This window comes from Carica papaya, chromosome 5, assembly GCF_054855325.1.
Source record: "Carica papaya isolate Zhongbai chromosome 5, ASM5485532v1, whole genome shotgun sequence".
Taxonomy (NCBI): Eukaryota; Viridiplantae; Streptophyta; class Magnoliopsida; order Brassicales; family Caricaceae; genus Carica; species Carica papaya.
Genome location: NC_142313.1, coordinates 1,381,268 through 1,406,396, shown reverse-complemented (window position 1 = coordinate 1,406,396; position 25,129 = coordinate 1,381,268). Strand labels below are relative to the sequence as shown.

At 32.0% G+C, this 25,129-nt stretch overlaps 4 protein-coding genes across 15 annotated transcripts; 3 read left to right on the top strand and 1 right to left on the bottom strand.

Annotated features, from left to right (window-relative positions):
• The first annotated feature begins 3,260 nt into the window (after positions 1–3,260).
• Positions 3,261–8,622, top strand: RBP-DR1 (RNA-binding protein-defense related 1). 2 transcript variants are annotated; one of them, XM_022051164.2, is made up of 9 exons: positions 3,262–3,636; positions 3,822–3,904; positions 6,460–6,511; positions 6,688–6,813; positions 6,928–7,007; positions 7,214–7,393; positions 7,559–7,892; positions 7,992–8,135; positions 8,212–8,622. In XM_022051164.2, the coding sequence occupies exons 1-9, from the start codon at positions 3,468–3,470 to the stop codon at positions 8,337–8,339; spliced, it is 1,296 nt and encodes a 431-aa protein (XP_021906856.1). In that variant the 5' UTR covers positions 3,262–3,467; the 3' UTR covers positions 8,340–8,622. The 2 variants fall into 2 exon arrangements, with proteins under 2 accessions (XP_021906857.1, XP_021906856.1); XM_022051165.2 differs by lacking the exon at positions 6,688–6,813 and having other exon boundaries at positions 3,261–3,636.
• A 60-nt stretch (positions 8,623–8,682) lies between these two features.
• LOC110821361 (myelin transcription factor-like protein) lies at positions 8,683–14,058 on the top strand. 11 transcript variants are annotated; one of them, XM_088219627.1, is made up of 6 exons: positions 8,683–8,777; positions 9,353–9,480; positions 9,698–9,746; positions 10,097–10,169; positions 11,275–11,319; positions 11,592–11,977. In XM_088219627.1, exons 2-6 carry the CDS (start codon positions 9,467–9,469, stop codon positions 11,732–11,734), a joined length of 324 nt encoding a protein of 107 aa, XP_088075753.1. In that variant the 5' UTR covers positions 8,683–8,777; positions 9,353–9,466; the 3' UTR covers positions 11,735–11,977. The 11 variants fall into 11 exon arrangements, with proteins under 11 accessions (XP_088075753.1, XP_088075758.1, XP_088075752.1 ...); XM_088219626.1 differs by having other exon boundaries at positions 8,694–8,831; XM_088219625.1 differs by having other exon boundaries at positions 8,767–8,981.
• A 2,083-nt stretch (positions 14,059–16,141) lies between these two features.
• On the bottom strand, positions 16,142–18,984 carry LOC110821226 (Rho GTPase activating protein with PAK-box/P21-Rho-binding domain-containing protein). Its single transcript, XM_022050991.2, has 4 exons — positions 18,406–18,984; positions 17,733–17,853; positions 17,262–17,612; positions 16,142–17,091 (listed from the first exon to the last, which is right to left on the bottom strand). The coding sequence occupies exons 1-4, from the start codon at positions 18,720–18,722 to the stop codon at positions 16,453–16,455; spliced, it is 1,428 nt and encodes a 475-aa protein (XP_021906683.1). The 5' UTR covers positions 18,723–18,984; the 3' UTR covers positions 16,142–16,452.
• A 3,263-nt stretch (positions 18,985–22,247) lies between these two features.
• On the top strand, positions 22,248–24,509 carry LOC110821296 (peroxidase 3-like). Its single transcript, XM_022051091.2, has 4 exons — positions 22,248–22,503; positions 23,170–23,361; positions 23,527–23,692; positions 23,905–24,509. Exons 1-4 carry the CDS (start codon positions 22,291–22,293, stop codon positions 24,306–24,308), a joined length of 975 nt encoding a protein of 324 aa, XP_021906783.1. The 5' UTR covers positions 22,248–22,290; the 3' UTR covers positions 24,309–24,509.
• The last annotated feature ends 620 nt before the right edge of the window (positions 24,510–25,129 follow it).

Genomic DNA, 25,129 nt, shown 5'->3' with positions numbered 1-25,129 from the left:
TTTTTTGCTTGGCTGGCACTTCTTGATTGTGAAATTTAGGTACAACCAACAATTTAGTATTTGACTTTTAGAAGAACTCCTCAATGCTTCAACACTTAGATTGAAAGTTACTGATTTTGCTTCAATTCATTTACTCCACTAATCATTAATTAATCATTGTTTTCACCTGCATTACCATTACTAATCATATTATTTACCCATCATAATTTCTTCTTCTCATTTTCACCCTTCTCTTTAAATTTTCACTTTTACCTTGTATTATTATTGAATTACATTTTCATACTACTCTTGCTCTCTCGATTTACCCACTACCGGATCTAATGCCGATTGATTTATAATCAAAATAAATAATACATAAATATTTCGAATCTTAAAAATAATCGATATCTAATATTATTAAAGTAAACAAATATTACTCCATTAATCATTACTTTATAATATATGTTTTTTTTTTCTTTTGATTAGGAAAAAAGAAACTTATAACAAGTAATCATAACCTAAAGTACTATTTTAAAGTATATCGAATCAAGTTTAAGCGAATCTTTTTCTTTTCTCCCCCAAGCATAGAAGAAAACTAATAGCTAATAGCTTATAGACTCATATGCTTTGTCTACCTAAGGCCATAACAAGTTTCAAAACAATCACAGCCTAATTTTTTTTTACTAAGTGATTCAATTCTTTAATTAATTAATTACGCCATGTTTGGATGGGGAAATCCCTTTTTGTCCATAAATTTACTTAAAGAAAAAAAAAATACGAGAATACAAAATCTCCCGTGATTGACCTTGTCTACTAGGTCTCTTTTTATTTACAACGTAGTATTTTAAAAAATAAATTATAAATTAATACAATTTAAATATTAAATTTAGTTACGTGATATAAATATATAAATAATTTAGTAAATCATATTTTAAATATTTACTAAATAATATAAGTAATATAGTGTTTAAATTTTTTGTATTTTATTTGGATTAAATTTTCTTAACCCAAAAAAAAATATTAAATAATTATAGAACTAAAATTTAAAATGTATGAATATCATTTATATAAATATGTATTTATATAACCCTTGATTATTTAATAAATTCATAATTTCAAATTTTAATATAAGAATGAGTAATTCAATTATGCATAATAATAAAAATAATGGTTAAATAATGTTTTAAAAAAAATTGAAGTGGAAATATACCAAATAAGGTATGAATTCAAGTGTCAATAAAGCAGAAAATGGCAGGGAATAAAAGCCAAGTAAGTACCGTATAGTGGTGAAACGTAATAATAATAATAATTATTATTATAATAATTATTATTATTATTATTATTATTAAAGAAAAATAAATTTAGTCACCATCAAGCCACTTAGCACATTGACCTGCAAGGTATTTGGATCATGGATCCATAATTAGGGCCCCACTCAAATCCCTCCTTTCTGCTTTCCACTGCCTCTCCTTACAGTTTAAAATTTCAATTATATAATTAAATTCCATATAATAATACACCAAATACAGTAATTTATTAATCAAGGTAAATTTCCGGCACGTGCAGTAAAAAAAAAAAAAAATTACATGCGGGAATTAACCGGAGGGACAAGGAGTAATTACAGGAGGAGGAGCCAAGAGAATGCAACTTGTCTCGGCGGGGACAGACTGGCGTACTTAACTCGCTGCCCCTCTTTTTTCACTTATTTACAATTATACCCTTTCCCCCCTCTCTCTATTTACGCTTTTGCCCTTCCTCTCTTCTCCTCCTCCCCGTCCATTACTTCGTGTATAACGGTATCCGTACCCGCTTTTTCTGCTGAAAATGACCTCTCACTCCCTCGCGCACGTGCTGGTCAAAGTCAACCCTTCAAACCCCCAATCATCTCTATATAAAACACTAATCACGTTTTAATTCAGTTTTTAGTCTAGTAAGTTTTAAGTGGGAAACATAAAGTGTCGACTAATTATTGATTAATAAATAAGTGCTTCCGATTAAGAAGATTATTTTTTGAGAAGGGAAATAAGCCGAAGTCGTGGGAAATATCTAAAACGGTGGCGTGTTTATTGATTGACATAATAAGTAGTATACATAAGCACTTAAATCTATTGCTTTTTTTATAAATTATTAGCATATTAATTTATAGAGTCGGATACGTCTGGAGACATAATTGCCATGCACGTGCTTTAATTTAATTAACCACAATTGAAAATAATCTAATTAAAAAAAAATTATAATTAGATTATTGAATTGTAAGTTTGAATTAATTATTCTAATCCGTTTTCTTAACTAGTTTAATTTGTTTATGCGATAATTGATTCGATAATATTTTTAGTATATATATTTTTTATTTTCAATTATGATAATTAAATATTTAAAATATTTATGATATAATTTTTATAAGTCAAGCATATTATTAATAAGTATAATAAAACTTAAGAATTGAAAATCACAAATATAAAAAAAAAATTCAAAACATACATATACAATTTATTGATGGTCACGATGGCACATAGAGCCGTGCCCAAAAGGCTCAAATTAATATAAATAATATTTAATAAAATAATAACAATGTAGATGAGTGAATATGGAACCATTTAAAATCACATAACAAAGTATATTTTATAAATTAAATTTTAATAATTTATTAATAACTTAAAGGTTCGATCATGTTTGAAATTTAAATTTATAGTATTACATAGTAAATAATAATATATATTATTTCATATTAAAATATAATTATAATTTCACGTGTTTAATTTAAGTAATTGTAATTTAATTAGTTTAATAATTTCATGTAAAATACAAGTAACATAAAATTATATAATTTAAATTATAATTTATTTTTGCAATTCTAAAATTAGATTATAAATTAAACTAAAAAAATTGGATGGTTAAGATCTTAAGAACAAATTAATTAATTAATTAATTCATTCATTAAAAAAGCATATGCCCCACTTGATCCAAAACAAAATAATATCAGAAAAAAAAAAAAAAGTAAAAAACTCATTGCAAAAGACAAATTGACAACACAATGACAACATGGTATTTATTTATATAAATAAGACAATGAATAGAAGGGTATTATTGTAATTTCACTATCGCAATAAATCCAAAACCGAACAAACCCGCGTTTCGACTCAAACCCCCAGGAGTCTGAATAGTCCGCGGGAAGGGTATTTTCCGTAAATAACTTAAAAACGCGGGGTATTTTCGTAGTCATATAATTTATATTAAAAATCCAATGAAGGTCCAACTTTTTGCCAATCAGAACTCCAATTTTTTTCACCTCCCGACGACTCCATAAAGGGAAAAAAAAAAACTAAATTAAAAACAAAAACTGTAGAGAGAGAAAAACGAGGAGGAGAAAGAGAGAGAGAGAGAAACGCTGTACAGAGAGAAAGCAATTTGCAAGAGAGAGAGAGAGAAGATACAGAGGAGCAGAGAGAGAGAGAGAGTGTGTGTGAGAGAGAGAAGTGCAGAGAATAATGGCGGAGGGTAAAAAGGAGAAAAAACAGAGCGAAGAGAGCGTGAAGCTGTTCGTAGGTCAAGTGCCGAAGCACATGACCGAAGCTCAACTTCTCGCAATGTTCAAAGAGTTCGCTCTCGTCGACGAGGTCAACATCATCAAGGACAAGGCAACTCGCGCTTCTAGAGGTTCCGTTTCTGAAATCTCTCTTTCTCTCTCTCGCTCCATCTTTTCTCTTCAACTCCTCGCTTTCTTGCTTTTTCTTCCGTCTTCTCGTTGTGTTTCTTCGAAATGCGTGATTTACGAGATTCATTGAGGTTTCATTGATGGTCGTTGTTTATTTTTGAACCCTAATTTTGTGGTGTTTGTGTAGGATGTTGTTTCGTGATATGCCCGTCGAGGCAGGAGGCGGATAAGGCGGTCAATGCGTGTCATAATAAGAAGACGCTGCCCGGGGTTAGTCTCTTAGCTTTTCCGTTGCATTTCTAGCTCCGCGATCATTTTCTTGCTTTTAATTATGTTTTATTCCTTTCTGTTCATATTGCGCATTGTGGATTTATTGTTGTTTAAGTTTATGCTCTATAATATATCTGCGATCTTGACATCCTATTAGTAGCTTAGGACTTGGAATTTCTATTTCATATAGTGTTCAATGATAGTCGTTTTGTATTATGTCACAGTTGTGAACTCAAAACGGTTACTGAGTATGAAATGTTCCTGTAATTCATGCTATTTGTCGCACTTTAATGGTATTGGTCACTGAAAAGTACGGTAGCCAACTGCTGATTTTTACGTTTTCTGAAAACCACTTCAGATTCAAAGTAAAGGAGTCATGCATTGGTAGCAAGGTCACTGTAAAGAAAGATCGTAATAAATTCCTCTGGTAGATTGATGATACCATAATGATAGAAACCTGACCATAGAATACTCTGTCCTCTGTGTAAGCCTTGAGAAGATGATTTGATTTTAGGCATGGTGTTTAAAGAATCTCACAAATTTAGCATTTTCATTCTTGTTATGTGAAAGAAAGGAGGTTTATCTTATGTACGGCTCTGAGTTTCTGCAGAGAAGCTGCTAGCTCATCTATCAAGGGTTAATTATGTGGAATAAAAGTGATTTCAGTTGTTTCTGCCACAAATTCTTTGTAGACAATAGAATATTTCTCATGAAAAAGGATATTCTTACAAATAATTTATGAAACCATTTCATCATTTGTAAACGTAAAAGCAGGTGAAGGATACAGGGGAACAAAAAGTCTTTTAAGTTATGAAGTTTTATTCATGGATGTTTTTATGCTGGTTGTTCTCAAGATAGCTCCTATACTGTTACTTTGTGATTCTTAAGTAGCCTTTTCTATCTATTTTTTTTAAGTTTTCCGAGTAAGACTGAATCAAGTGCGATTTAAAGGGGCATCCTAATGAGGAGAATGTGTCTATTCATAATAATTCTTCTAGGAAAAAGAAAAGGAAATACGTTCTTAAAGATTATGTCAATAAGGTCCCAAGGAATGAAGGAAATTTCATATCATTTAAAAACAAAAGGAATGTTTTAATGCATATAAATTAAAAGCAGTAGCAAGAAATTTTAACAAAATTCTGCAGTCATCAACTCAATGAACTTAATCTATGTAAAAGACTAAAAGTATGTTTCTATTATATGAAATTTAAGAATTTCAGAACTTTTTTGTTTCCTTAACCACATTTAGAGATGAGTATATTTAATATTTTTACCACATATTATGTGTTGGATGCTGATTTTTGACTTCTCCGTCAAGCATGTAATGTGTGTGTTCCTATTTAATGTCAAACCCTATCTAATGTTGACGTAGGATGAACAGGAATCATAGTAAGTAAAAAAGTAGCACAAACATCACAAAGAAGTCCAAAAACTTAGGAAGGGTATATAACTGAAGTAGAACACTTTGCACATGTTGGTAACAGAATAACTGACTTGTCCAACTGTCAGTTCTGCTGTGATCTTTGTCAGCATTTCCATCTGGGGCCTTAAGATCACCTTTCATTTATTAGAACTTGGATAGTTTCTCGGAAACCAATGCACCAAATGCCAACCCTTGTTGTCCTTGGAAAAACCAACTTTTACGCAAACATGCAAAAGGTGGCAAAGGAATGTGAAAAGAGTCATACATTATTGAAAAGTAAAAGCAAAATCCATTGCAGGATTTTAAACAGAAACCATGTAATTTTTCCCAACACAGATCTAAGGTCAAATTGATAAAGTCATTCACTTAGAAGGAGGTTACTGGAGTGGTGATGAAGGTTTTTCAAACTTGAGCTTATTTGTATAATCGAGAGAGAATTTTTAATTTGCATGGAGAAACTTCTCTCTAATTGATTTTTTTTTTAATAAGAACTTCTCTCTAATTATGCCATTGTTTGCTTGTGGATTGGAGCAGTATGTAGTCATTGTAGACATACAAAGCTAGATGTTTCCTTTTTTCATCTAGCTGTTAAATTGACTTGATGTCCTGACCCCTGTTTAAATCTCAGTGGATCCTCTATGGTTTCCCTAGAAAACTGAAAATAATTATTTAATTATTTTGTCTCCTCATAAAGACTGGGTGTAATTTTATTGCAACAAGTTCAGATATTTGGATCACCATTATGTATTTCTTGTAGACTGTCTTATTGACTTTTTCTTCTTTTTCTGTTATGAAGGAAATGGGCTTAAATTTAAGAATAGACAAAACAAAATCAGAGGTGACTGTTAAAAGACCTCGGGGGGAAGTTAATAGCTGGAAACTAATATATTTTGATCACCATTATATGGTTCTGCTAGATTGTTTTTATGAATTTTTCATTCCATTACTAAAGAGTAATGTGAAAACAATTAAAAAGCGAGAAGTTCGTTATCTGACTAATTATTCTCCAGTCCTCCCAACTCGTTGGGGATCTTTGTGCCAATATTGTTTTTCAGTAGTTCTGTTATTGTGGTGTTAGACTTATACTATTCCCTCTCTGACTAAAGTTACTATGATCTTTCTTCATATTCAGGCATCTAGTCCATTGCAAGTAAAATATGCAGATGGAGAATTGGAAAGACTAGGTAAATTAATTTCTTTTCATCACTAATTCTCATTTCCTTGGGATCGTATACAAAAATGATTACACTGCGCTTTCCTTTCTTATGCGTTACTGCTCCTGTTGATCTTTGTTTTTGGCACTCAACTATATTCTTGTTACGTGATGGAATAAATTTTTTTAACTCTACCTGCCATCCAGAGCACAAACTTTTTGTTGGTATGCTTCCGAAGAATGTGTCAGAGGCTGAAGTTTCAGAATTATTTTCTAAATATGGGACCATAAAGGATTTACAAATTTTAAGAGGTTCACAGCAAACAAGCAAGGGTACTTGTCTTGGGATCTTGAGTTTCTCTCCTTGTTTGCTTCCGTATCACTTATTATTGACTCTTCAGGTGTTTTCAACAAATAATCTGGAGCTCTATTTTTTTCTTGTGGCAGGCTGTGCTTTTCTTAAGTATGACACGAAAGAACAAGCTCTTGCTGCCCTAGAGGCCATCAACGGGAAGCATAAAATGGAGGTCTGTATTTTTTTTTTTTCCTTCTCTTCTTTTTGGGCTAAATGAGTAAGTCTTGTGCTTATTTATGTGTGTCAATTTGGTAAGCTAGTCTTTTAACAATTTCAAATAACCAAGTTCATTTTATTGGTGGGGTTTACTTTTCTGTCACTGCACCGTCAGAGATGAATTGATGGTTTTTATCTGATTGTTATTGTTTCTTCCGTTAGGGTTCAAGTGTTCCCTTAGTTGTCAAATGGGCAGATACAGAAAAAGAAAGGCAAGCTCGAAGGGCCCAGAAAATTCAAACTCAGGCTCCTAATTTACCAAATGCTGATTCACAACACCACTCAATATTTGGAGCCTTACCAATGGGTTATGCTTCTCCATATAATGGATATGGATATCAGGTAAGTTTTATTGTTTCGTACTTGAGTGGATTCATCTCCCACTAGCTGAACTCCTGTTAACTGATGTCTTGGATTGCCCATCCTATCATTTTTCCATGCAATTTTTATCTGTTATTGGTATAAAAAATGAGTTAAACCATCATGACTGTGTTCTTCCTTTCACAGGCCGGCCCTGGAACTTATGGGCTTATGCATTACCTGCCACCGATGCAGAATCAACCTGCTTTTCACAACATGATTCCACCAGTAAACCAAGGGAATGCCCTGCGTGGAATGTCACCTGACCTTGCCCCCAGAAATTATGCCGTGCCTCCTGCAAGTTATGTGGGCTCTGCTTATCCTGGTGTGCCAAGGCTGCAGTACCCAATGGCATATCCTGGAGGAATGATGGGTCACCGCCCTTTGAGTAGTTCACCCGGTGCTGTGCCACCTGCTGTTGCCAACAGTAGTGCAGCAACATCTTCAGGTGCTGGTACAAGTTCTGGGGTTCAGGTTGAAGGTTTGTTACAACTGTAGCCATTTGGATTTTTGTTTTAGTTCATTCTTATTGGTGAAACCCAGTGATTGTTTACTTTTTTGTTTTTATGGTTTGACTTAGGTCCACCTGGGGCTAATTTATTTATATATCACATACCACAAGAATTTGGTGATCAAGAGCTTGCCAATGCTTTTATACAATTTGGTAGGGTCTTAAGTGCTAAGGTTTTTGTTGACAAGGCAACTGGTGTTAGCAAATGTTTTGGTTAGTATCTCAGCTTTTTAAGTAATAATATGTCAGTTACTTAGAGTTATGCAATTAAATAAGCATTCCATTGCAGGATTTGTTAGTTTTGACTCACCTGTAGCTGCCCAAAACGCCATTAGTATGATGAATGGATGCCAATTAGGAGGTAAGAAATTGAAGGTTCAACTTAAGAGAGACAACAAACAGAATAAACCTTATTGATGGGATGTGAGTTGTGGCAAGAGGCAGAATTCTGTATCACATGTGGTTGCAAACAACCTGGATAAAGGGGAGTGACTGCATTATCTGCAATTTGGTGGATTGAGATAAGCTGTATTTTATATGGTTCTCCACCCTAATTGTAACAGCCTCCTGGGATTGAAATCCCAGAAACTTGTAATTCATGGTGCATTTAGCCATTTTGTGCAAATGCAATTTGTAATTTCTGTATCATGAAACCTCATTTAGACACTAATGATTAATTAATTGATTTTTCCCTCGAGAATATGTCTTGGTTTATTTTATGGCTTTCATCTGCAATCAGATGTACGCTATTCTCTTTATTATTAACTCACTGTTTTCTCTCCTTTCTGTCTCTCTTGTTATCAGCAAAAAAATTTCTTCGCCACAGTTACCCGGGAAGTATCAATCCATAATTCTGTGAGCTCCTTGGCTCATTTGGCTTCTATCCTTCCTTCTATTCTATCCCTTGATGTAAGTCATTATCTCCAGAATGCCTGTAAAATTCTTGTTATCATGTAAAGACTGAAGGCAGTCTTCCAGCTGAAAAAAATGACATAAACATGTGGATGCTTAACTGCTCGGGCACAATGCTTTTATAGAAGACACTAATCAAACCTTTAGGTACTGGTGAAACATATTTCATGTTGATATCCTGTTCTTTTTTTTTTCCTTTTCTATTATTTTGTACCTTTTCTTATTCTTTTTCTTACTTGATACTTGCAAAGCATATATCAGGAGCTGGCTAAGCTGTTATATAATAAGAAACTTGTGGAATTGTTTCCCATTCTTAAATATATTTTACTTCTGCACAAAATCAGAAATATTTTAGTTATTCTTGTTTTTCTATCTTCCATCGGGAGTGTTCATATTTTGTCATTCTCAAAATGTTGGAGATACTTAAACTATCAAGGTATTGAATGAAGCTCCGAGTTTTTTTCTTTTAGACATTTCTGCTGTTGTTGAGCACTCAGTTGTGTGGGACAATCTTGCAGGTGATTGGTGATTCGATTTCTCCGATCATGTATGGGGTCAATCATTCCTTCTGCTTAGCTTGAGCCTTGTCTTATTCTTACAACAGAACAATATAAGAGGGTTGTCATGCTTGAATGGTGTACAAAAGGTACCGTATCATCATTGCTATTTAACAGAGTGGTTCATTAAATCTACCAGCATTACATTTCATTCATTTTTGTATCCTCTGAATTTCATCCAGGATAATTCAGTAGAATGATTTGTGGATCTTTATTTCCATGGCAAATCTTCTGTTTCTTTGTAAGTTTATGTATTTTGTATTTGCAATGCAAGAGCTATTTTACAACTTGTTTTTGCTTTTGCAGGAACAGGATATGGGAATATGGTAGAAATCTTCCCTGGAAAATGCAAAGGGTATGCAATTTTCTTAAAAATGGATGATAGTTAATGTCTGAAGCAAGACTGGTGTTAAACCATGCAACATTTAGGGCAGAAAAGAATCTTTGCTGAATCTTTTCATTGTTTTGATTTGATCATCATGCACATCTGACAAATTAATTGAATATCATTACATCATATTGTGTTTGTTTATATCGTGATCCACATAATTTGTTTTCTGTTCAGTCAGTCATTTAGATTCTTACATTTTCAGAATGATTGAATAGCTTCTTTGTCGTACTTGGCATTACTCTATATTTTCTCTATTTTTCATGTTGATGACATCATTTCATCATAACAATATCCTACTAAAATTTGTTTCTTAGTCATTTCCAATCCTGTCCAAGGAGTTGAGACTTGTGGTTGCATTGCCTGGGATTCCAGAGGGCCTGCAAACAGGTGGCATACCAAACTCCTTCACATCCTAGTCTTTGTTGTTGGTCTTTTTAATTTCTTTTGCTTCTGTTTTTTCTTGTCTCATCTGCTGCTGATTCGTCAGCTGTAAAATAGGTTGGAACTCAGAGCATAAGACAAAAGAGCACTTTCATTTATAATTTACTGGCATAACTCAGCCTTTTGAAGAAAGCCTTATTTTTGTATCTATTAAAGCAGTGTACACGTGTTGTGGCTGCTGTCATTTGTCATATCTGTGTTTTCTCAGTATGTGGTACGGATACTGCATGTGTGTATGAATGAATTTGCCTCTTTGTTTTGTTCACCTCAACGGTTTTGCACCATAATTTCGGCTTACTAGAATTTGGAGTGTCAATTATAGACTATGTAGCAGGGTTTTGATAGTGTAGCTCAATTGGTACTTGGATTAATAATCATTGACCAGGTAAAATTGAGATTTTACAATATTCAAATTATTTTTCAATAAATCTACAATGAATTATACAGAAATTCTTGATTTGTTCCAAAGGTAGCATGAAGGAGACAACTAAATTTGTGGAAAGTCGTTCTAACTAGGTATATGATATGAATGTTGGCTTCACTGGAAAAGAGTATTGTTTGCTTCTTTTCTCGGCATCAGGAAGGTTAGATAGAAAGCAGTAAATGGAAATGAAGACCCTACATGGTCATCTATGCTTGTTAAAAGGGGCATAGGAATGTGTATTTGAATCAGAAACGGCTACGGCCAACTGTGGTATTTCCGAGGCATGTCTCACAGGTGTTAGTTTAATATTTATGCTCATGAATGCCCTTGGTTGCCACAATCACTATTCACCTAGGGCAAAAGAAATATCTTTAAAAACAAGCTAAAAGCAATTATCTTTATTTGGTGCTAAAAACATATTCTCTCCACGTATATATTTATGTGAATAATATATGTAAGACGTTATGTATGATGGTTATATGCACGTGACATATACATGTGCCTATATATGCACGTACATAATGAAAATATTTCTATTCATGGCTGCCCCTGTTTCTTTTTTGCTTTATTTCATGGCTTTAGTTTCATTCCTTTGTGCTAACCAAACTCGTGTACTTAGATTCACAGATTCTAATCATTGTCGGTTTCTGGTTTTGCATGCCAAACAGCAAGGTTGGTATTTTTGGATGCATATGAATATGGTTTGGGTAAATGTAACGTTTATAATCAGAAGTCACTCTACCCGTCAAATACTAATAGCCGTTTGATGCGTATACCTGGAGCGCACATGATTCAGTTGTGCATGCAAATTGTCAAAAAATCTTTGTGCTGCTAAAACTGCTTTAAAACCAAACTTTGTCGCTTTTGTATTGGATGGACGGTTCTTGTGGGCTTGGGTATTAGGTTTGTGTTTGCCAACCCTATAATCTCTCTTTTTTCGGCAGGTAAATTGCTCCCACGGAAGAGACCAATAATGTTTAGCAACATCAAATTTGATGGGACACGTGGCGTGGTTGTACAGTCTGAGTCATCTGGGAGTTCATGCTACTGCCGTATGCAATTGACATACACGTTACTCTTGAGATAAGATCTTTAATTATTACGAAGTTCCCGCATTTTATTTATGTTTGCTTGAGATGCAATGATGGAACTTCGGAAGGGTGTTTTATATGATCTGATTGCTGCCGCCCACGAAAGTCAAGCTTCTAGATTTTCATGTGTATTATTTGAAAGCCTAGCCAACCCACCAAAAGGCTTTTCTATTTTAGGATTAGCACGAACCACTCTTTTATCTAGATTACCCATCCTTATTAAAAAAAAAAAAAAACAACTGGATGGATCTTAACTGGGACCCATCTTCTCCCCTGACGTTTTTTATAGACTCCAGACAACAGCCACAGATTAGGTATAGTGGGCTTCTACGTACGTTAGGCCCAGAAGGATTTGCTAGTGAATGATGCTATGAGAAACTAAAATTGCTGCCCACAATGGGGGACCAGCAGATTGTTATGGATACGGACTGTTTTGACCCGATCTTTTAAAACCTAATTCGTGAATCTGTTAATTGTTAATTCTTCACGACACTGAAATACATTTCTTATTTTATCTATTTTTCTTGGTTGTCTGTCGACCTGTCACCATTCGGTTTGATTTTTTGTTGGTTTTCTCTACCCCCTTAATCAAGTTGAATGGAAAATAATTTTTCGGAATTCTTATAGTTTAGTCTTTGTAATAATTCCGGAATGATTTGATTGAAATATGTTTACAAGTTCATGGGAGGGGAAGAAAAGAGATGAAGATTAATTTACAATAAGGATTTTAGTTTTCCCATATGAATAGAATTTTGTTTTGGATCTGGGAAAGTTAGCCCCATTCGTGACGTTTAGCCATAGGGCCATAGTAAATTGTTTTATGTATATCCCCCCCCCTCTAGACTATAAGGTTAGGCGTAGTCCCATTCCACTCCGTGTGCATTATAATTGTTTACATTATTTTCCAAAACTTGACGTAGCAGAAGAGTAGTAAATTAATTACTGTTACTGAAATAAGAAACCTAAATCTGAACCTGTATGATAAATCAAATACTTTGAATACGTGAAGAAAGGGGAAATTTTATAGGTGTTGACACTTGAAGGGTTTTTTTCTATTTTTATTTTCTTAAAGAGGAATTCTGTTTTCTTCTAGAAGCCTTAATTTCATATTCATTTATTATTATCTCATCAAATCAAAAGTATATACCTTTTTTTTTTTTTTTTTTTGTATTCCTTCTAGAAAACCCACAAAAGTTCACATGCTTTAGTCATCAACCCAACTTTCAACACATGCATCTTCTTTTCTTTTATCTTTCAAACTAATTATTTTTTAGAAAAAGAAAGGAAAGAATTCAGCTTCGAGTAAGCCGACCCGGTAAAGTTTCAGAACCAAATTGCTCAGTTCCAAACAAGGCTGACAACGTTTCAGTCCCATTTCTTATATGTATATATATATTTATACAGTTGAAGAGTTCGTGCTGAAAAAGCTAACAAGTCTTCCGACAGTGTGATCTGAACGATTCAGTAAGATTTTTATTCTTTTCTTGTTTGTTTTGAAAGGAAGAGAAAGAGAGAACAGCAGATGGACTTGAAGATGAATGTTGTAGATGTGTCTTCCTTCTTTCTCTTTGAGGGCACCGGCGATTCAGAGATCGATTTTGATCATCATCCTACCATGGCTTCTACCGAGACCCGTGATCATGCCGATGATGATGCAGAGTCGTGTAGCTATACCCACGTGAGCTTCTCTGATTCCGGGAGTATAGTGACTGAATTCAGTGATTGTACCTTTAAAGGTTTTTTTGATGAAAAAGATGTTGGTAACTATCGGGAGGAGAAAGACGAAGAAGTGGAGGATCAAGAGGAGGTTAATAGTTATCAAACAGTGGATTCATCGAGGAAGAAAACAAGTGTGAACGTGATTGATTCGGTTAAAAAACTGATGAATGAGAAAGAAAGGAGTAAGCTGTTTTGGGAGGCTTGTTTGGCTTCTTAAATCTTCAGCTGGTTTCTGGGTAACCCTGCATCTTCTTCTTCTGTTTGGATTCTGTTTTTCATTAGGGTTTTCTCAGATAGATTCCACAGTTCAATTGTACAAATTAACGAATATCTATCTACCTCCTCTTCGTTCTCGTTTCATTTTTTTACCTTTTTTTTTTTTTTTCCTTCCCTTCTCAGAGAAGATTCCCACTTCTGTGATTTTGCAATTTCATTCCATGTAGTAATTGTTGTCTGGTACAAACAAAAAAAATCCAGAGAAGCTAAAAATTAAAGGATCTGAACTACCTGTGGTTGGGCTTGCTATTTAGAGCTTAGAAACTTCCTTTTCTTTTCCATGTCTACTTTCACGTAACTATCAAAATTAAATTACCTTCAGAGATATTACGAACGCATTTTTTAATGTATACTTAGAATTTTATTATCGAAATATTTAAGTATCTGAGAAGAAATTTCATAAATTTTCAATATCAAAAATTGAAAATTCCACGTGGGTATTTATTAAAATCATCGTTTTATTAAATTAATTTAAACTTTATTAGACGAATCATTAAAGAAACAATAATAATTTTTCAAACTGTTCACCTAACAGGTTCCCATTTAAGATTTTAGAAAACACAATTTGGTCCACGGTTGAATTAAAAATGGATCTTACTTATTCTTATGTTCAATTGTTAAATAATCTTCAATAATTTTTTACTGACGATATTAAAATACAACGATCTCTTAATTATCTTTTAATTTTTGTCTTTTGTATAAGAAAAAAAAAAGAAAATACAGATGTTACCCAAAAATGAAAACCTGTCATAAATAAATTATCATCAGATCAAATCTCTTTGGACCATTTTACAACCTTTTTCTAGTGCTGCAAATGAGTAAAAAAGAATTAATATTTAAGAAATCAAAGTAGTGGTTGTTCACAACTTTTTAATTAATAAATTATTATTAAACATTATAATACAAACAAACACGTTTTTGAAAAGATTCATGAACCAAGAAATTAAAACAAAAGAGGTTGTTAGTAGTTTTTTTTTTTTTCTTTTGTTATTATTATTATCCCATTTAATTTTTTTTTTCATAAATTAAATTTTAACTTAATCCGATTTAGTTTTACTATGACTTTATATACAATAATTTATCAGTTAATTTAAATTTTTTCACGTAAAAGTTTTAAATTTTTTATTATCTATTTTTTTTTCTTTTGTTATTATTATTATCCCATTTAATTTTTTTTTTTCATAAATTAAATTTTAACTTAATCCGATTTAGTTTTACTATGACTTTATATACAATAATTTATCAGTTAATTTAAATTTTTTCACGTAAAAGTTTTAAATTTTTTATTATCTATTTTTTAAATACAAAAACATAAAATGAATTAAAAATATATTTTTTAAAAAAAAAAGAGCAATAAGACAATTTTAAAAGACAAAATTTTTAATAGTAAAAAATTTAACGACAAATTCCCAATTATTGAAAAAATAATTGAATTTAAATTGAATAAGATTAATTAAGTTTGTAGGTGAAACTACAAATTCCTTTCTTTATATGGAATAATATTTATCTCCTCGCTATTTCTCGTTTAAGAACTTTTTTCGAAAGTCATTTTCAATCTTTAATAAAGTATAATAATTAATAATCGAGATTAAAATTTACCCTTTTAATATATTTATAAGATTATGTTATTAAATTAGATTAAAATATTTATAATATTTTATACTAATTAAATTTTTTAAATTAAGATAAATATAATTGGATTGAAATTTTAACTTAGTATTTTTTTTTTTTAATGTGAAAAAAACATTATATAACAATTTAAGGTTTCTTTCACTTCAAAAAAAAAAAAAAAATTAATGAGTGAAGTAGTTTGGTAATGAAAATGGGAGGAGCGCGCAGCACAATCTTCTAAAAAGAAAGGTAGATACGACCCAAAGTCCAAAACAAAATCTGAGCATTGAAAATGGAGATTTTCATAATCATAAATTTACACTTTACTGTCATTAATTTAATCACATATCTAATTTCGAATATGGTACTCCATAATATTCTGTATGCGTGCATATATATATATATATATTATACATTGTCTTTCTTAGGGAAGCACATGTTGTTAGTTGAATCTATACTTAGTCAAATATGAAAACAGAATTAACTTAAATGTAGAAATTACATTTAAATTAACAGTAATTCAATTTTTAACACAGGGAGAAATTCAAGCTATATAATTATTACTTGACCTATAAACTTGGAATGAATGTAATGCTAAAATAACTAATAAGTTGAAACTCTTTGATTATATATATATAATAAAAAGAATTTCCAAAATTTTCACTTTGAATGAAATCTTTCTTTTTTTTCTCCCCAAGGAAAATCAAGCAGACAACGTAGATCATAATCCCCCACAAATCAATCCATACTGTTTCTTCAGTCCTTTGACATGGATGGAAATGGCACTAAACCAATGATGAATGAAGTTCAAGGTTAGAAAAATCTTTCACAACTTGAACAAAACTACACAACATGACATGACTTCAGCACCTTGCTGAATCATGGCTCTTACAAATCCCACATTCAAGCAACGACAAACTCTCCCTACCCATATACAGAAGTCACCATTAATGATGTTCTTGAGGGCAAACCAAAACCCTGCAAACACACCGGTGTTTTTTTCCCCCTAACAACACCTTGAGGAAGAAGAAGAAGAAGAAGAAGAAGAAGAAACTAAAACCCTGATCAGACAGATTAAAATTAGATGTAAAGTGATCAAGTTTAGATGTCAAATGGATTCCGTTAACTCATCTACTACTATCATATTCTGCAAGTTATCCTCATCCTTGTCTTCACAAACTTTTGATGGACTCTCTCCATCAACCTTGCATCTAAAAGCCATGATGAAACTTGCTCCGGAGACCTCTTCATCGCTTGTGCTCAAGCTTGAATTCCTGGTCTTGCTGTAATCAGTGAATGAAATGCTGCTAGACTCCGCGTTAATGGCGGACCAACTTGGAGAACTGCCATGGTTTTTATGTAAATCACTGATTTCTGCAGATTCCTCCAAGAAATCACTAGGATTAACATCATTACTCTTGTCTAATGGTTTCAAGAAGCATCCTTCTACCTCGGTCAATGACTCAACGTCATTACCATCATCATCATCATCATCTTCATTGCTGTGGCTGTAATGTGCCTGCTGATCATCATAATCTGAGGCTGGCCCTCTCAATTCGCAGCTGGTATCCATATCTTGGTGACTGTCAAATTCCTCGTCACTCTGACGATCAGATGAATGGAATGACATGGGTGAATATCCTCCGGTTGTCGTCTCGTCTCTTTCTCTCGATGCTTTAGTGATCAGGGTCTTTAGCAAGTTCATCACTTGGACCGCGTGCATAAGAGCCGTCAATGGATCAGACATCTGGTTAATAAGGTAAAAAGAAAACGTCATTAAAAGAATATTGACTCAAACCCAACAAGGATTTTGTGTCAATTTGACAAAGATATTTTAAGAGTTTCATAAGCAGGAACCTGAGTCATTTTCGGTGCAAAAACCATGGCAATTGACTAGATATATAACAGATGATATACCTGAGTCATATTTGGTGCAAAAACCATGGCAATGTTCCTTGCATTCATTTTGTTAGATTCCTCTTCTTCAACAACATCAGCCATTAGATCAACAGCCCAATTAAGCAAAGCAGCCTCTGTTGGCTTTAGCTGTTTCACAAGCTCAACAGATTCCTCCTCGGTGTTGCACTGAAGAACTTGCTCAGGCGAAAGCCCATCAAGAACTCCTGAAGGAAGTTCCCGGAACCAGGCTTTTATGAGCCCAGCCAAACAATGCACGTCAATGTTTTCAGGCACCAAGCCCCTGTTAAGCTGGTTTCTCACATACTCCTCCTGACTATTCTCTGGGTTTATCCTAAAAATCCCTTCTGCCTACATAACAATCAGTAAAACAAACCCTGATAAGTACACATGAAAGATGTTAAATCAACACAAATTTAAAGTTGGTATGTGTTTATAGTCTTAAATAAGGGTGAAATTCCCAATTTGTACCTTTAGGCCTCCTTGTGAGTATAATCTCTCCTGCATTAACAAGAGAATTGTAGGCACACTATTTCCTCTTGAATCATAAGAACATTGCATTGATTCTGCTGATACTCCAAACACACTGGCACTGAATAAACAAGGGAATAGCAAGTTTTAGAACCATAATTTATAAGAATCAAATATACAAGAGTTCTAACATAGAGAATATGGAGGATGATCAAATTCAACACTGGCTATCTGCTAAATGACAAAAGAAAACTGGAATACTGGAAATAGAACAGTAGAGGACATGCGAAATAGTTCTTTGGAGCTGAGGAAGCCAATACAACTGTCTGGCAAAATTTTTAATTACAGACTTCAAAAGTTCCAGGCTTTTTTCTCGGGAAACAAACAGGGGCTCTTTCCTCTACATGAGCTAAAAGAGCTAAATTCCAGACATAATGCAGCTAAATCTCAGCTCATATTTAGATCTCACCCTCAGAACAATCAGTTTTCAAGTAACTGAGTAGATAAATCAAATAGTTACAGATTATTTCTCTCAGATCTAATCCACCACAAAAACCTAAACGTTTCAAACTCAAATCAACATCCAGTTCAAGAATCAAAACTTTGGAAGCACCCACAAAATTAGAAGTACATAAGCACGAGTTTATATATGCGTCTTCGACATGTTATATACCTAGCACTGGGGACTCGGCAAGGGACCTCGACCTGGAACTCAACAGGAAGACCTAGGAAGCCATTGAACCGATCGAAAGTCACATGAGTTATGTGGCGTACGTTAGTCGGCCACCCGATTTCCATGTGATGAACGGCGGAGATTACGTCATGATCCGCTCTGTCAACACGACAAGACACCATTGATTTTCTCAGAGCAGCTAACAGAAGCGCCATTACTGAGAGCTGGTTCTGCTCTTCATCGTTACTCCTTGCTCCTCTCTCTCCCTTCCCACCACCGCAGCCCACTCCCTTCGTCACCATTACTAACCCTGTCATCTCTCTCTCTCTCTATGAAACTTGTATAGAATCTTTGTTTCTCTCGGTAGAAGAGACAAGAAGAAGATGATGAAGAAGAAGATGAAGAAGAAGATTTAAATTTCAGAGTGGTGTTGCATTCAAGTTGGGTTTTTGAAGTTGGGAGTTCCAACGGCCACTCGTTTCAAATTCTTTAAGAGGCTTTACTTTATCTCTATTTTCTCCCATTTTTGACCTCACTGTTTCTTGAAATATCAAAAATGCCATTCTCAGCTCCTATTTGAATTCTCTGTTTCCTGGGATTCTCGTGAGACATATATATATATACATCTATACAAACACACACACACACAAATATATATATATATATGTGTAATTACCATATATATCGATTGGTAATTAAGTGCTGCAGAAACGACAGACTCTCTTTTACTGCTGTGTAATTTTTTTTATAATAAAATTAATTTAATTTAATTTAATTTATACTAAATTATATTACAATTAAAAATATTAAGTAGAAAATTATATTACTATTTATTAATTTTAATAAATAATAAATAATAATGGGTAAGATTATTTATGAAGAAATAATTGTAATTTTTTTATTTTTAATTAAAAGAAAAATAATTGAAATTAGAAAGTAAATACCATAAGAAAAAACATATTTGATATTTCCAATAAGAAGTTAATATTCTTTTATGCAACGCGCGTGAATAAAGGGCGAGTGGGGCCCCTCGTACCTTGGATTTATAAGGATGCGTTTGGGAGTTAGAGGAAAATAACCCAAAAAATAGAAGATGTGTGTGTGTAGTAAAAATGAATATTGAAATTTCAATTGTAGATTTTTATTAAAATTTAAAAATTAAAAATTATAATTTTTATATTTAAATTTATTCAAAATATATTGAATTTTACCTATTTAATGATAAATTTATTTTTAAAACAAAAAATCAAACCGAAATGAGGTTCAATCTCAATTATGTAAAAATTGGGTAATTTTAGAAAAATTAAAATGTTTTTTATTTATATTAAAATATTAAACCCTCAAATAAAAGAAAAAATATTCCTTCCCCGCAATTAATACGCTTTTATTTGCATCATCCAAACACACCCTATCCGGCGTGGACGTATCAAAATCTGGCGCGGACGTATCAAAATGCGAATTGGAATTTGGGCCGCGCAAAAAAGCATTTGGCATTTTCTATTTGGTGTCGGGAGGGACAGCGAAAGCAACGTAGATCGCGACGTGGGTCCCATATCACCATAGGGCCCCACAAGGCACCCGATCAACGGTCACAATCTTTCCCTCCAAAACCTTAACTATTTCGAATTTCAAATCCTGCCCCACAGGATCTAACGCCACAAGACTACTTGATCGTTGCCTTCACCCTCTGCTCTGCGTTTTGGGTTTTGTCTCTTTGCATTATTCGTTAGTTGTAATTTTTACCGTCTATTACAATTTTAGTTAACTTCCATCTTTTGACACGTGACGGAAATAATTAATTAAGTTGGTAATTTTAAATTATCTTAATGTATAAAGTTTAAATTTTAATAACTAAGATTATAACGACTAAACCGGATTAACTCTTAATGTTTTTTATTAAAAAAATATTATACCATGATTAGCAGGAGCCCAAGCCCATAATGGAGAATTCTGGCCCGTGATGAAATTCAATTGAAATCTGGACAGACCCAATTAAATTGAATTGGGTCCGAACCGACCCAATTCGGAATAAAAAATAATAAGTTTGATCCGGTTTAATCTCGTACTAATTTATTTGAGTTATTTGCGTTCGAAGTTTGGATGATTTTATAATTAATTACTAAATAAAACAAAAAAATAAATAAATTTAACTGGACGTATTATTCTAAATTGCTTGAATCAAATCATATATTATAAATGTGTTGGTAACGTGTGTGAATTAAATATAATTTTTTAATATTCATCGGATATATATATATATATATATATTTGTGTATGTATAAGTGAATTTACAAAAGGGGTTGACGAGAGAAAGTGACAAGCAAACACATCCCTTATTATACACGCTTACAGCTAATCATAGTCTTGTTTAATTACTTCTTATCATACATATCAAAATTATTAATAAGAATATATATATATTAATTATTTCTTATAAATATAAAATATTGTTTAACTCAAACTTAATTTATATTTAAATATGTTACAATTATTTGTCACATTAATTAATATTTTTATTTTTTAAGAAAATAAAAAAAAAACTTAAGTTAAATTATCGTAATTTTTTGTTTTCGGTTCGATATTTTTAATATATATGTGAAAATTTATTACGCTAGTAAAAAATAATTTCATTGTTTGTAAATTTATTTATAAACATTACTTTTATATTTTATGTTATTTAAATTAAAAAAATTGTACGAATTATATAAAATCATGTACTATGATTCGAATTTGTAATCAATCATATATATTTTCGCTACGTTCTATTTTTTTGATGAAGAAATAGATATATCTTAATGGTAAAATGTCACATTAACGTGGTGAAAATTATTTATAAATTTAATGAATATTATATTAAATATATTATCGGCCACCTATATAATTATAATTTTTAGATACAAATTTCACGGCTCATAATTATGAACATATAAAGTAGTGATTGAAGACACACGCCATAGACACCGGTTTGCAATAGAAAATTGTTTAAAGCTCGAAGATGATCTTGTGCATTAAGCAAGGAATATATATCTATATATATATATATATATATAATGTATATGATTATCTCCTAGGTTTAAGCTTCATTTATATTTACTTATAATATTTATAACATATATAATATATATATACATATATTATAATACGTTATACACCCAATTATACCGATAATTGTATTACATGGCCATGTGCTATGATGACCGTAATTAGTTTACTTACATATATGCATGTCTTTTACAGTGAATGTTGTCAAAGCGTAGAATTACATTTCTGAGTTTAAATAAAAAATATTATAAAATAAATTAAATTTTCTTATATAAATATAATTATATTTGTAATTATTTCATATATATATATGTATATGTGTGTGTGTGTATATGCACCATTCCTGTATTTTATTAACAACGTTACAAGTTTTTAATTATAATTTTAAATTACTTTAGAACTAACATGCGTAGTTGACTTTCGTTTGTCAACCTGTCCATCCGACAGATGTTTACATACGCTAACGCCCATAGAGAGAGACATCTAAACATTGGTCAACCAATAGGATAATCTCCTGTGACCAATCAACTTAATCCTCTGCAGGCACGTACTTATTTTAAATATACACACACACATATACTTATAATTATATATATCCCACTTCCGTAGCAACATCAATTAATTAAAATTTACCCACATATTATAAGCTCATTTTGATGCACGAAATTAAATAATTAATAATGGTTGATTAACTAATCACTTAATTAAGGATTAATTAATTTCATGTTAGCTGGGGAAGGTGGCAATCCCCCCTCTATAAAAAGGAATTTCATTGTGGTTTCGAGGACCATCCGGGTACTTGAAGTTATAATTTCATTAACACTTATATATATCTCGTGTAAAATGAGAACTATATTCGTCTTATTCGTTTCGACTATACTTTTATTGAATGTTATTGTAAGTTGTCAAGGAGGTCCTTTAAGAAAAAAATTCTATCGAGATACATGTCCGAAGGCAGAGGATATTGTGAATGATGTCACTTCCAAACATGTTGCAAGAAACCCTGCCGTGGCCGCGCAACTCCTAAGGATGCATTTTCACGATTGTTTCGTCCGGGTAATTAATAGATGATGCATTTTTGTAGATTATAAATATTATACTAAATATATCATGACACCGACCAAATATGCTTATTTATAGTAGTTTATATATTTATTGAACTTTTTTTTTTTTCTGAACATAGAAAGTAGTGTAAAAGTTTTTTAGTAAAAAAATTAAAATAATGTTAGAGACAAGTATAACTCGTAGTTTGGTCATGCATGGTATTTTGTCAAAATTTTGAATGTCTCGTATATGATCATATATACACTACGTATAAAGGAGAATAATAAGAGATGTAATCTCACGTCAATCATGTACGATAAGTTATATAATTATCGAATAACTTTATCTTATAATATATGTTTTTTTTAATAATAATTTAACGCGCTACAAGGAAAAAAGAATTTACAACATATAATCATTGATTGATTTGTAACTTGGATTCATGATTCCATTCTCTTATATAAGGTAAGATTGCGAGAGTTTCTCATGAATATCTTAGTTTTATATGGATAATTTGTGTTTTAACCGTACTAAAAATTAAGATATAAGTTTCGTATCCGTGATCTAATATGTAGATAAAATAATTCACGATTTTTAAAAAAATAATATTATCGCAAGTATATATATTTGTTATCGCTAATTAAGTCAATGAACTAATTGAACTTTTACGAATTTCAGGGTTGTGATGGGTCTGTTCTAATAGACTCAACTCCGAATAATTCAGCAGAAAGAGATGCAATTCCAAACCAGACACTATTAGGTTTTGATGTCATTGATGACATAAAAAAACAAGTTGAAAAGGCATGTCCAGGAGTTGTGTCTTGTGCTGATATATTGGCTCTGGCTGCTAGAGATTCAGTGTCTTTCTCAGTAAGTTATATATATGCACGTACTTATGTGTGTGTGTATATATATTCTATAAAGAAGATTAGTGTAGCTATAGACTTGTTAATTATAAGAATCTTAATCATGTATATTGTAAAGTTTCTACTTTTAAGTATTTATCTCTAATACCTTTTTTTTTTTTCATTTCAGTTTGATAAACCTATGTGGGAAGTACTTACTGGCAGAAGAGATGGCAGAATATCAATTGAGGTAGAAGCTCTTACTCAGATCCCATCACCTTTCATGAACTTCACTGCTCTCAAACAGAATTTCGCAGCCAAAGGTCTCACTGTACATGACCTTGTAGTTCTATCAGGTAATTGTAATTATATACATGTATATATACATATATATATGCTAACTAAGTCTATTATGAATGTTCTTGGCTTACCTATATTGAGTGGAAACATATGGACTATTGGGTCATTCGGATCACTTTGGTGCATGTAGTATGATACTTCAACAATTTGTATATTGTATATATATATATATATAAACGAACTTATCATGTTGATCTTATTATTTTAGGCGGACACACAATTGGAGTCTCCCACTGCGCTGGTTTTACTAACAGGCTTTTTAACTTCACTGGGAAAGGAGACCAGGATCCTACATTAGACCCAAAATATGCTGCTTTCTTGAAGACTAAATGCAGAAATCCCAGTGACACTACAACTGTGGTAGACATGGATCCTAAGAGTGCCGAGGATTTTGACAGTCATTACTACAAGATCCTCCTGCAAAACAAAGGATTGTTTCAGTCTGACGCTGCGCTTCTAACGAACAAAGGTTCAAAAAATATTGTCAACGAATTACTCAACCAGGAGAAATTCTTTACCGAGTTTGCTCAGTCAATGAAGAGAATGGGAGCCGTCGAGGTCCTCGCCGGCACAGCTGGAGAGATTAGGAAGAAATGCAATGTTATTAATTAATTAATTAATTAATTAATCTTGATTAATTAGTGTTTTAATTTGTCTGTTTATGTATGTGTCAAAGGATTTTAATTGTGATGGTTAAGATTAAAATCTATTGTATTTGTGCTGTGTGTTAATTAATAAAGTGGGAGCATTTCGTGATGTTGATTTGTGTATCAGGCTTTGATTAATGAATAATTTGGTTGTGTATTTGCTTAATTTTCAGTTTTTAATTTAATTTTCGTAATTAATCTTAAGTTTAGTTATTGTTAATGAAAAATATTATAAGAAAATTAAATGTTTACTCCGATATTATTATAATATACACAATTCAAAATTTACTAAAATAAAAAGTACAATAATAATTAAAAAAATATATCAATTTAATATATAGATATACTCATAAAATTTACCACACACATTTTGGAATTGATAAATTATATATAAGAAAATTGTAAAATTTTGAGTATAAATAATTTAGTTTTTAATTATAAATTGATAATTGAGGGCTATTTTTAGAATATATGTGAAATTTTTTGCAGAATTTATTCATAAATTTAAAATTTAATTTAATATAATTTAATTAAAAATAATATGAATTATATTATGATAATAAAAAAATTAATTTTCTGTAAAATTTTACATAAAATTCTATAATAAAATTTGAAAAAATATTGACAAAAAATGGATTTGGGCTGTTCTCTAACTTAACAATAGGCTCGTAAGACTGGCTTGGGACAGCTTGGCCCATAGCATGGGCCTATATTTTGTCGGCTCGGCTCGGCTGAGCCAGGGTTGGCCCAGTCCATAGTTTATTAAATTACGTTATATATTATTGG